We start from the raw sequence: 12382 nt of genomic DNA, 5'->3' as shown, positions 1-12382 counted from the left end.
GCCGGGCAGCTGGAGGGAAAGGCCAGAGCAAAGGGAGGCTTTAGCAAAGTCACCAAGTAGGTGAGTTCGTGGGGGAAAGCAAAGTGAAAGGAGGAAAAAGAGGAGGGACAAGGGCAAAACTGAGACTACCAGGGAGACCAACGAGAGACAGAAGCCGTCTTGAAAGGAAGCACAGGTAGCCCTAGGCAACACCTGTCTGTCCTGAAGCAGTTTTGGCCTCTGGTGAGGGATGCCCCAGGTTAGGAAGGTGATACTGCTGTTGGCAGACACCAGAAAACAGCTTTTACTCTTCATTCATTCATTCATTCATCCTTTATTGTCACAACCCACGTTTTAGGTGCATCTCGCTGCTGGCCTGGAAGGCAAGGACTCATTATGCCACCCTTGCACAAGCTAGGCTGTTATCTCCTCTGCTCCACAACTATGATTTTCTTAATCTGCCTCTACTGCTTACAGCATATGTTTTTTTGGTCATACTTCACTAGTAGGTGTTAATTAGCTTCTCAAAAAGTAGGCAACAAATATTGTTTCTATGTTTTGTTCTTGGCTTCCTTGTTTTTAACTCTTTCCTTCACTAACAGGCAATAAATGCTCACTCTCCCTTAGCAAGAACATTAAACTTTTTGAAGGAAAGCATAAGTGCTGTTGCCAGTTTCACTTTGCTGACAAGAAGCACAAAAGGAGAAACATTGGTAGGATTTTCATTCACTGAAAACTACTTAACTCCAAGAGGAATTGTAGAACCTCAGGAGTCTTCTGCATTTCTGAAGGTGAGATGAGAGCTGTGTCAAACCAGCAACGATTACTTAGTTTTAAAATTTGGACTAGAGCTCAGGACTGACTGGCTTCCATATCGATACCAAGACCACCAGGATGTGCTTCTTGGATGCCTATATGAATTTTATACCACATCCTGCTCTCCTACAAGAAATGCGGTTTTTTTGTAAGGCCATATGGAATAATTAAAGTGGAATTTATCTCCATGTGGGGCCATCCCCTGATTAAGGAATGAACACTGATACTCATGGTGTATTTTGATGAAGGAGGTCCTTCCAGTTGGGGCAGTGTCATTTCCTTGTGCTAAACTCATCTCACAGTTTCCTCGGTCACTTCTTCCTTTTCATAACTTAAGATTATTGTTAGAAAAAGCAGGGAAACATTGAAAGAAAAAGTCAGCAGGTATCAAAGTTAAGATGAGAGATAAACATTTAATGTAATCTTTACATATGTGCTTGCTTCTGTATGATTTCTGTACTATAGTCCGTAAATAGCCATGTCAGAAAAGCATGACGCGGATGTATCTGCTTTCAACTGAGTTACACCACATGTGCACGTGTGCTTGCTTTTCAGTCGGATGTATTTTATCGCCATCCTTAAGCCTACAGGATGTAACCAATGTGTCAGTGAGCAGGTGTGAGACCACAGACTTGCTGATCTGACCAACATGCACAATGTAAGGCTTCTCTGGGTAGTTTGAAAAATTGCATCAATATGCAAAGTAATACAAAATGTTACTACATCTTTTTGCCTTTCATCTTATGGACCACATCTTCAGTCAGTGTATTTCTGTGCAGGCAGCAGTTGCATCACCTTGCACTATGCTGGTGTAATTGATGGTAAGTTAATTTTTTGCACAAATGATGAACAGAACAATTGTGCTCAGGGATGGTTCGCACGAAGAGTGGGACTTTAAATCCTTGCATGTACCTCAGCCTATTACTTGCTGTACCCCTCAGATGCAGGGTTGCCAACTTTCAGGAAAGTTTTACTATTAAGCACTTGAAAATACCGTCTTTGTTTCTTTTAACTTCGTAACGGATAAAAAGTTCCACTCGCTTTTTATCACTCTGCCTGCGTACAGCCCCCGCGTGAGGCCCAGAACCGGTGTGTTTGTTCAGCCCGGTGCCGTATCCCAGCAGTACTGGAAAGCTCTTCTCAGAAGACCAAAGAGGAAGTACGTGCCAAATCGTTCAAAGCGTTTTAACGAAACTATTTTCTTTTTGTACCGAGAACAAAAACTGCTTAGGTGGCAAGCTTCATCCTGCTCCCCCCCGCCCCGACCGTGGGCTGACCTTCCCCCGGCCGCTCGCCTGTCAGCTTCCCTGCAGCGGGGCCGCGGCAGAGGTGCCGCCGCCGGGACCGGCTGAGCCTGGGCCTCATTTTTCCCCTCACACGAACGCACACTTCGCTTCGGTTACGGCTGCGAACGCGGCCCCGCCGGTAACGGAGCCAAGGGCGGCCGCCGCCTCCCGCCATTTCCTGTGAGGCGCCGCTCGTGGGCGGGGCTCCCGCCAAGGGCGGGCGTCAGCCGCTCTCACGTGACACCCCCCCCGAGGGCGGACCGCAGAGGAGGGAAAAGGGGGGGGGGGGGGGGAAAATGGGCGCATCACGTGACGCGGGCCGCGGCTGCCGGCGGGCAGCGGCGCCCCGCCGTCACGTGAGCGGGCGTGTGAGGCGGGAGGGAGGGCGTCACATGGCAGGGTGGGGCGGGGCGCCGGGCGCGCATGCGCGGGCAGAGAGCGGGCTGGTGCGGGCCGGGCCGGGCGGCCGCTCCCCTCGCTGGCAGTGCTCGCTAAGATGGCGGACTTCCTGCCGTCGCGCTCCGTGCTGTCGGGTTGCTTCCCCGGCTGCCTGCTCACCAGCGGCGAGGCCGAGCAGCAGCGCAAGTCCAAGGAGATCGACAAGTGCCTCAACCGCGAGAAGACGTACGTGAAGCGCCTCGTCAAGATCCTGCTGCTGGGCGCGGGCGAGAGCGGCAAGTCCACCTTCCTCAAGCAGATGCGGATCATCCACGGGCAGGACTGGGACCGGGCGGCCCGTGAGGAGTTCCGCGCCACCATCTACAGCAACGTGATCAAGGGTGGGTGAGCGGCGGCGGCGGGGCCGACCGGCCGGTCCCCCCGAGACACCGGGCCGGCCCGCCCGGGGCGGGGGGGGCGGCGGCCGCCGCCTCAGGTCGGTGCGTGTGTGGGTTCTCCTCGGGCCGGTGAGAGCCGCGGGGTCGGTGCCTCCTCCCGCTTTCGTTTCGGGCGCCTCACCCCTTCCTCCCGCCGAGGAGGAGCAGCCCCCGCTCCGGGCCCGTGGGATGTCACCCGTGCCGTGACGGGGCGTCCCCCGCGGTGGGCGCTGGCCCGGTTGCGGCCCGCCGTGCTGCGGAGGGCGGCTTCAGCCCTCGCCCCGGGATCAGCGGTTGGAGTCTGTAAGGTCCCGAGCTTTGCCATTTCCTGGTAACGCGATCGCAGTCGTGAGCGACAGTGGATGGGGGGGAAAGATGCACCTGAAAGTGGGTGAGGATGAGACGTGTCCTGTGCCCGAGGAGGAAGCGCGCTCTGCGTTTCGCTTCAGTGGAAGAAACGTTGCCATCGTGTTGGAAACTAGGCTGACACATCAATTAACAGAAACCAGAGCCACTTTTCATAGATGCATTGCCAAAACCTCCCCACACAGTTCAGGAGCGGGTGCTTGATTTCACTGCTGTCATCCTTACTTAAGTGGTCATCCTTACTTATTTCCTCTCTTATCTAAATCGTTCATCAGATTTTCGGTTTGGACTGTGTAATAGTTGGACAAAGTCTTAACTAAGTTTCTCAAAACAGCAGAGAGGTGTCAGACCTTGGCCCTGCTCTTGAAGAAGGCTGAGGTCCAGTGGTTCTTAAAGAGAATAGTTTTGCAAAACTGTTTACGAATCAAGCCTGGAAAAACTATAAATAGCAGAGCAGTAGAAATCACGAGCATGTGCGTTGACCAGGTTATAGCTTATTCATAAGTAAGGTACTTTCTGCTCTGTGAAAGCATACATGTAGGAACTGCAGATCTTTTTTGGAGGCAGCTTTCCTGCAGTCATTGCTTTTGACAGAGAAAAACTACGGAAAGAGAATGAAGCTTGAAAAAACACTTTGGCATTGAACAAGTATGTTGTTATACAGTCGTTTGTTACTACATCTTAATTTCCTTATACCTATTCCCATACCTTTACAGTTGCTTATTCTTTCTGGAATATTTTTATTTTTTCATCAGTAAATTTAGTGCTAGAATTAATTTCCCTGCATTTCCCTTATCAGTATGAGCACAGTGGGTTTTTTTGAAGTCCTTTATAACAGAAGTTTAAAATACTCCTAGAGAATAAAATTTCTCCTAGAGAATATTTACCAAAACAACAACAAAAAAAGTGGGGGGAAGTCTAGGTGATACAACTCCTTCTGCACTTAAGCAGTAAAAACATATTTTTTAGAAAGTGCTATGATTTTAGTAAATGTTTTCTCTGTATCTCTGCAAATGTGAAAGGCAGTGATAACTCTACAATTTGATATAACTAGACACCAAGTTCATAAGAATACAAAGACTAGGGAACCTTAAATTAAGCCGTCAGATGGTTTAACGTATTCTGAAATAAGCTTTTAAACATACTTCATTTGTCTCTTATTTGTGCCAAGTAAGAGAGTTTGCTTGGTAGCACAGATTGGGGATTTAGTAATTAAAAATAGCAGTTTTTCAAGAGTTAAACTTGTACTATGGATATTATACTGTTGATCATGACCATGTTTTTCTGACAGCAAATATCCAAGTTTTGATATTACCTGAAAATGTAGTGCTTTGAGTCAATTTTTCAGAAAATCTCTGATTTCCTACTGGGTGGATAGTCCTATTGAGTTTTGACTGTACAGAGTAGGTTCGTTGTTTGAATCTTTGCAGATTTGTAGGCTAGTGAAATAGTAGATGCTGAGAAACTCTAATTGCAGTGCTCTTTCATGTTGTTAAAGGTGTGAGAGTCCTCGTCGATGCCAGAGAGAAACTTCATATCCCTTGGGGAGATCCTGCTAACCAGAGTAATGGAGATACGATGATGGCTTTTGATACTCGGTCAGTCACAGTGGTGCAAGGCATGGTGGAGACGGCAGTTTTTTTACAGTACCTTCCAGCCATAAGAGCTCTATGGGCGGATAGTGGTATCCAGCATGCGTACGACAGGCGCAGAGAATTCCAGCTGGTAAGATTTGTGTTTCAGTGTTTTTAACTGAGCGCATATGATTCTTGTTCCTGTGTTGCTTTTCTGTAAAACGCTGATCAAGCAGCCTCCTTATGGATCTTAAGCATTTTTGAATGGTAGACTGTTACACTGTGGTATTGCAAACAGATGCATTTAGCTTCTTTCCCTCCCTTTTTTTAAAAACAAGACTAATAAAGAGCTTCTGACATAATTGTCCTCATTTCATATGTGAGAAAGCTGAGGTATAGAGGGCTTTTATGTTTTGTAACAAAGCTGGTAGCTGTGTAGTGTTTTTACCGTATGATTATTTCCACCCTTTGTTAACTAGTGCATCAACTTAAAAAAACAAACAAAAAAATGGTTTGCAATAAAGGAAGACTTAATAGTAATGTGATTTTTAAAGAAAAGATATGCCTGGGTTAATGAGAAGAATTTAAAAACCACTCCCTTCTCTATTCCAATTTGAGCAATCCAGCAAACATTCCCTCTGTATACTTCCTGTTTAGTTTTGAATGTCTGTGTTAATACTCATGTAATGAGATTTTTGTTATATTGAAGTTCTCAGCTGAAGATGGAATATACAATTTAATAGTGGGCTTGAGATGGAGTATACAATTCAATAGTGGGGTTGGAAAGGAAAAAGAAACATGTCTTGATTCTTGAGCTGGAGCTTTAACTGTCTGTGACAGCTGAAGTCCCTTCATTCTGTTTCCACACAAATGTCGCAAAAGGAAACCAAGAATTTAAATTAAATGTGCTGTTCATTGGTTCATAGACTTTTGTAGTAAATGCCAGTGGCATAGGGTTTTGTGGGGGTGGGGGCTGAGAACCTTAAAATAGATTAAATCTGTTCTTGTAGGTCTCTTAAACCTAAGTGGCTTTGTGTTTTTATGTCTTAAAAATAACCTTTGTGTTAGTGTGAATCTGAACAATAGCTGATGGTGTCTCCTGTTGCGTATGATTACACAACCATTCATAATACTCTGACCTAAACAGGTTCTGTAAATACTCTATAAATATGTATTGCCCTGATCACGGACTGTCTTCTAGAGATTGCAGAATGGTCAGGTGCTTGAGTAGCCTGTCACCTGCCCAGCCTAGTTCTGAGCTATGTAACTAAATTTCTAACGAGACTGTTGCTCCTTGCGTTTTGCCTTCAAAGTGATCATAAAAGGGTAATTGCTCCGCTATAGTCAAGATCCTCTTCTGGTGCAGATGTGACTTCTAGTGATGTAATTGCTGTGCTGGAGTGATCTGTTTTAAAATCCGTTAAAAAAAATTGTTTTGTCTCTGATTAAGCGTGTTTAGTGACTTCAGGCTAAGTAGCAAAGGAAAAGGGAGCTATTACTATCCTGTCATCTTGAGTCTCTGAGAAGTAGGTTCTTTCCATAACTGAAGTATGTGCAGAGTTTTGCTTTGAGTAGGATTTGAAGAATGTGTTCTTCTGAATCCAACAGAAAAAAAACTATTGCTTTCTTTTGGAAATTCCTTAGTCTGTGTAATGTTCTCTGCAAAAATACATATGGATCATGTTTGTGTTTTAGGCAGAACTCGAGAATATTTTTTTAAGTGCTCTTAATAGTTGAGTACTGTCCTCATGCTAATTTTTAAAAGTAAGGTAACTGCTTTATTTATACTTACATTGCTTTATTTCCTAAATCCTTTCAAAATCTCAGCCTGAGATATTTATGCCAAGTTATAAACATGAAAAAAAAAAAAGCTGAGTGATATGGTCATATTGAATACAGGCAGTGTGATCAGTGCTGGCCAAGCGTGAAGTCTCGGTTTTACCTCAGTAGGCTTCCAGCGAAGTCATGACAGAGCTCCATGTGAGTGGCAGAATGGCGGAAAACTCCTGAAAGCAGTACGTATTTTTGCCGTACCTGCTGACAGGCTTTGTGGAAGAGTGGTCAGAGAGTTTAGGTATGTGCCATAAAATGGAAGGAAGGCACAAATGGTTAAAGAGGGAGTGACAGGCATACCCGAGTCAGGAGATAGAGCAGGGGGAAGTTGGAAGAGACGCAGACAGTTCAGTTCTGTCAAGTACTGACTCTTGAAGTAAGGATTCAAGACCGAAAATTGTTAGCATTGTAGAATGGGGAATAAGAAAAAAATACTGTTCTACTTCCAGTTCAGCTGCTTGTGGCAAAAAACGTAATGAAAGGAGAGATACCAGCAATCATTAGATGAGTAAGAGAGAGGGAAAAGCGGCATAAAAAAAAAAAGTGTAAAATGCTGTGACTGAACATGGTAGAAGAGTATTATTTGACTGTATATACTCCTTTTCAGACTGTTGAGTGAGTTTAACTTTTTTCACGGGACCGAGTTTGACACCGCACTGAAAAACATGGTTCATATTAAGAAAGCACAGGCAGGAATGCTGGGAAAGTATTGTTTGTCATGGGAGTAGGACACATTGGGGCAGAGGTAGAAGTGAGCAAATGAAGAACAGAGCAGTGATGGATAAGGAGTGAAAACTGTCAAAATTAAGATAGAAATTCTGGAGGAAAGGAAGCAAGAGTGTGTAGTTTAGAAGCCATTTGTAGCTTGGACAGATAGGAAGTACAGAGAAAGGGGGTTGAAGATGAAAGTTTCCGCATGTATATGGTTAAAACTTGAAGATATATGTACATTTGTGAGAGATCATTGAGCTGTTCTTGCTTTTTTTTGTTTTTCTCCATCATCTTTCACTTACAATGCCAGAGGTGATGCTAGGAGCCTAAAGAAACAAGGTGGTCTTTCTATAGCAGTGTGAGAAGGGAAAAACCAGAACTTGGTTGTATTTTAATGGAGTTAGAAATCAGCATTTCCATGCCTAGTTCACTGGAGTGTTCTTCCTCATTTTGTTAAGTTGTCATGGGGGTGGTCAATATGATTTATTTTCCTTGGTATAAAAATAGGGGCCTTCTGGCCACTAACAACAGTATTTATGAAAATTCATTAGTTCATGCTTGTGTAGTGCTTTAAAACTGGAAAGAGCTAATTACAGCTTAGTACAATATATGCCACTTCAATACTTCACAGGTGGTTAATATTATAATCCCTCAAATTTTATTGCAAACTGAAGTAATTCAGGTGATAGTTCCACAAACATGGTTAACTAAAGACTGTTTTGTCTCTAGCTTAGTCCGATCCTGTAACTTACACTTAAGATTCTGGTCATCCTGAAGCTTTCTCTCCTTCATCTACCATTTCTCCTACGGCCTCTAGTGAGATGGTTAACATGGATTAGTTGCAGAGTTAGTCTGAATCAGCCTAATGCTTTCTGACATCTAATTAACATTTCAGATTTCTCATTGCAAGTTGATTTCCAGTAAAAATCTTTTGAAATGACTTGGATAAACATACCCATTATCTTAATTCTACAACATGCAAACCAATTTAACTAGACATTTCCTAGCCTTTATATTTATACTCGTGAGCTATTCAATTATGTGGTTGTAAAGGTTTGCTGTTCTCTTTGAGATTTGCTTTGAGGCACTGGCAGCTGAGGAGTGTCTAGTGCTGGTGCTGTGTATCTAGTAACACCAAGGAAAGTACTTCTGAGTAAGAGTACCATTGTATACTGCCTCTCACTTCAGTGCGTTTGCTGTGAACTTGCATTTCTTGCACTTGCTGTGAGACTCATTAACAGAGAAGCATTTTGAAGTAGTCTCCAGGAGTCTTCTAGTTTTCTGAGAATGGACAAGTGGGATGAGAGCTGAGTGCTCAGATGCATGATAAGCTTTGAATGTGTTAAAGGTTTGTTCGTGTTAAAGATAACTTTTGGGTGGGTTTGGATGTTTGCTACCAGCAATTGTTGAACTTCAGATAGATACTTTTCACCCTACTTGCAAATTACACTGACTGTTGGGGGTTTTTTTATGCCACAAACCTGCAATGTGCAGGGGCAATGATGACGCTTCATTCTGTCTGCATCTGCGTAGAACTGCAGACATAGATGATACAGTAAGGATGATAGGATATGCATTTACCTCTGGATCCTGTTTACTTCTGTGACATGTCTGCAAGTGCTAGATCAGATTATAGAAGACAGGAAAAGGCGTGTTCAGCTTGAAGTTCTAGTGCTAGTTTTGCTGTAGCTTCTCTGTAGCATTTTTCTGTTGCAGAGTAGTATTTTTGGAGAGTGTTGTTTAGTTTACTGGAAGATTGTGTTTTATTCTGGTTGGGCTTTTCTGGGTTCTGTCTATGAATGTTGGTGGGGCTCTTGTACGCATGAGAACGTTAAATTAGCTCTGCTGGAAATAATGAGTCCTCAAATGGCCACTGCAAAGTATTAGCAAAATTTACCACTCTTTCAGGTGCATAGGCAACATGTCCTTGAAATGTGTTTGATTATAGAGATAGATCGTGTGGAGGTTGGTTGTGTTTGAAGCCAGACTAGGTTGCCAGATGTTGAGGTCTTCCTCTTTCTCAAGTGTGGATGCCCATCTTATATGTGGCAGTTGTGAGGTCAGTACTTCAACGTCTCTGAAATCACAAGCGTAGAACCTGGAAAAAAGAATATCTTACCTGTCCTTCATTAAAAGCGTCTACGCCATATTTGTGACACTGAACTTCAGAAGCCTTTCAACAACTTGTGCTCTTTGTAATGTGTTAATATTCCTCCTGGTATTCATCCTCTGCAAACTCCGCACACGCTTAAGTTGGGGGGCAGAGATGTCTTTCTCCCCTCCCTTTCCTGGATTTCCTCTTGGTTCTGGGATTAGATGTTTGGTTGTCCTGCTCTGTTTCTGCTTGAAGTGGGTAGGTGGTGCTTCTACTAGGACATGCTTGAGTGCATAAACAGTCAGTAGAAAGTTTCTCAGACTGATAGAAGAATCTTCTTCATTACAGATATGAGACCCAATCACCTGGCATTTCTGTAAACATGTTCACTGACTATTTGGGCACTTAATCATATAATTCAGAGTTACTTTATTTAAATACGGTATTGTAATTACACTGAATGTTGCTTAAGTTTTTGTGGGGAAAAACAAAGAGCTGCTGCTTTGTATGCATTAAAATATAAACTATTTTCTCCTCTTTCCCCAATCAATAAGTCTGCCAAACATCAAATCACAGGATGGCATGTGTACAGTGAGGATGACTCCTTAAAACCCTTGGAAAAGTCAGAGCTACTTGCCATCTTTTGGTCTTTATGTGAAAAGGATTTATCAAAGATTGTTGCTATAACTATGGAAAGAAAAGTGCTCTACAGATTTATACTTAACAATGAGTCATTCAAATCCTCAGAAAAGACTCAGAGTTCTTGAAGATTTGCTGGTTTTCCTGCCCCAATGACAAGATAATGCTGGCTTTGAGTTTGTATTGATAAGGCTCCGTATAGGGATTAACACTAGAGTCAAACAATTAAGAGGCTTGAGTTTCCTTATTCTTGGTTTGTGGCCAGAAACCCTTCAATGTGTATACTAGTGCTTTGGTAATGGGGGTTGACTGTAACATTTTAATTGAGCTGAATGTTCATCAAGTGAACCTTTATCCTAATCTAACACAAAGTGCCATTTTTTATCATTTTCTAAATTGGGATTAGGATTTCTGCTTCAGCCTCTCTGAGTTACTGTGTCTTGAAAGGCTGTTCGTGGGACTGGCTTCTTCCCTTTCCACCATTCTTCCCTTCCTGCCTGCTGACTTTTCTTGTTAGCAGTAAAATATTGAAGTGTTTGGAGAGGAGTGGTCTTGTACTGCCAATTGGTGTTGTAGTGCAAGCTGGTCTGGTTTTACTGAAGAACATCTTTGCCGTACTTTTTTCTGAATGTTACTGGGTTTCTTTTTTATATTTTTTTGTTACTATTATTTTTAAGCACAGATGTGACTCTGGATTGAGAGGTCTTTCAATGGGAGCTTTCTTCATGTGGATGTGTTATCCCAGCACACACGTGCCGCACAGAAGCATGACGAGTTGTCTTCCAACCAAGAATGCTAGCAACTTTTTGGAGTCTTGTGCACTACGCTTAGCTTGTACAAGCGTATCTTTTTGGTGTGGTTTCAGAGCAACCTATGAGGATGGAATTCTTAATTCAAACTTGATCCAGATATCTGTTCATGGGGAACCGCTGCTTTTAAAATGCGGACTTTCACAATACAGTGTGGGACCAGAGTGACGTATTCCTATACATACTCATCCTTGAACAAGCTATGTCGTGTTGATAAATGTGTGCCTTAGTTTCCTAAACGCTTTGTTGCAGAAGACTAAAAGGTGACCTACTTGTTGCAAAAATTTGGATTTCTGTAACTGAGCATCAATTAAAGGTAAAATATAAGTGCTCTTCTGAATATGCTGTGCATGCCAACAACCTCTAAAGACTTCAGAGGAAGAGACTTTCTCAGCCTTTCACACATCTTCAATGTGTGAACCTGTTCTCAGCAGATTCTTTCAAATTGGCGCAAATGTGTTAGATGAGCTTTTGCTGCTTCTGCTGCTTACAGTGTAACATGAGACTTTGGTACAAACATTCATTCAGAGCCCATTTTCTTGCTGGCTACTAACCTGCAAGATACTACATGTTAGTACCTGTAGAACTGTCTCATTACATTACTTCACAGAATTTAAATGTAGCAGTAGCTACACCATTCTCTGTCCATTTAGGAATGCCTTACTAAATATAAGCCCAATCTACACTACAAAGTCCCAGTATTCATAGCTGTCAGCAAATCTCCATGCTGGCAAAACATGTGGTATGAATGCAGCTGTGATCTTCCATCTATATAGGTGAAATTAATTTTGCACCTGAGGCAAAGAATACGAAGTGGTCTTTTTCATATGTAAATATGGGATCCTTTAGGATTAAGGTGCGATGCCAGGGACAGTGTTGATTTGTGCTGCTGTTCCCTGATTTGAGCTTACTGTAGCAAGACGTCAGCCTTACAGTTTAGTTAAGTCTGCTCTCACTGAGCACATACTACACTCAGGTTGTATTTGGATGACTCTCTTGTCTGTCTTTATTGACCTAAGCTTCAGTTAATCATAAATGCTATTTATATGTTCTGAGTTCATGCTGTACCTCTTATGCAGAACTAGCAAAGTGGTAGGAAACTTTAGCTTGTGGTAGCTGAGGAAGTTGCTTAAGAAAATGTAAGAGCAGCTGACCTCACTATGTAAGAAAAGCAAAAGAATAATTGTACTAGTGTTTCACATAGAAAGCAAGATAATTTCCATACCAGCATTGTGTGTACTGGCACTTTTTTTTTAAAGTATCTAAATTTACCACAAATCAGTTGAGAAATTCAGGAGGTGCAGAGCCTGCCCTTTTGCAGAACAGCAGGCTGTATCACTGACAGTGCTGATGGAGTCTAGCTGATACCAAGTGGTATCTTGTATTGCTCTGGAATATGAAGCCTTTGTTTGTAACTTAAAGGTGAATAAATGGGTCATAGAGCACAATATTAGTTAAC

The 12382-nt window shown here is 42.9% G+C and overlaps 1 protein-coding gene across 1 annotated transcript in view; it reads left to right on the top strand.

Annotated features, from left to right (window-relative positions):
• Window positions 1-2495: 2495 nt before the first annotated feature.
• The window catches only part of GNA13 (G protein subunit alpha 13), a 29894-nt gene continuing 20007 nt past the window's right edge, over window positions 2496-12382 (top strand). The window contains exons 1-2 of the mRNA XM_075044237.1: window positions 2496-2860; window positions 4761-4987. Of these exons, the coding sequence (XP_074900338.1) occupies window positions 2578-2860; window positions 4761-4987 (510 nt within the window). The 5' untranslated portion in view covers window positions 2496-2577. The remainder of the gene's footprint in view (window positions 2861-4760; window positions 4988-12382) is intronic.

The sequence above is a fragment of the Buteo buteo genome, chromosome 13 (genome assembly GCF_964188355.1).
Source record: "Buteo buteo chromosome 13, bButBut1.hap1.1, whole genome shotgun sequence".
Taxonomy (NCBI): Eukaryota; Metazoa; Chordata; class Aves; order Accipitriformes; family Accipitridae; genus Buteo; species Buteo buteo.
This window is presented reverse-complemented; position numbering and strand designations above follow the sequence as displayed.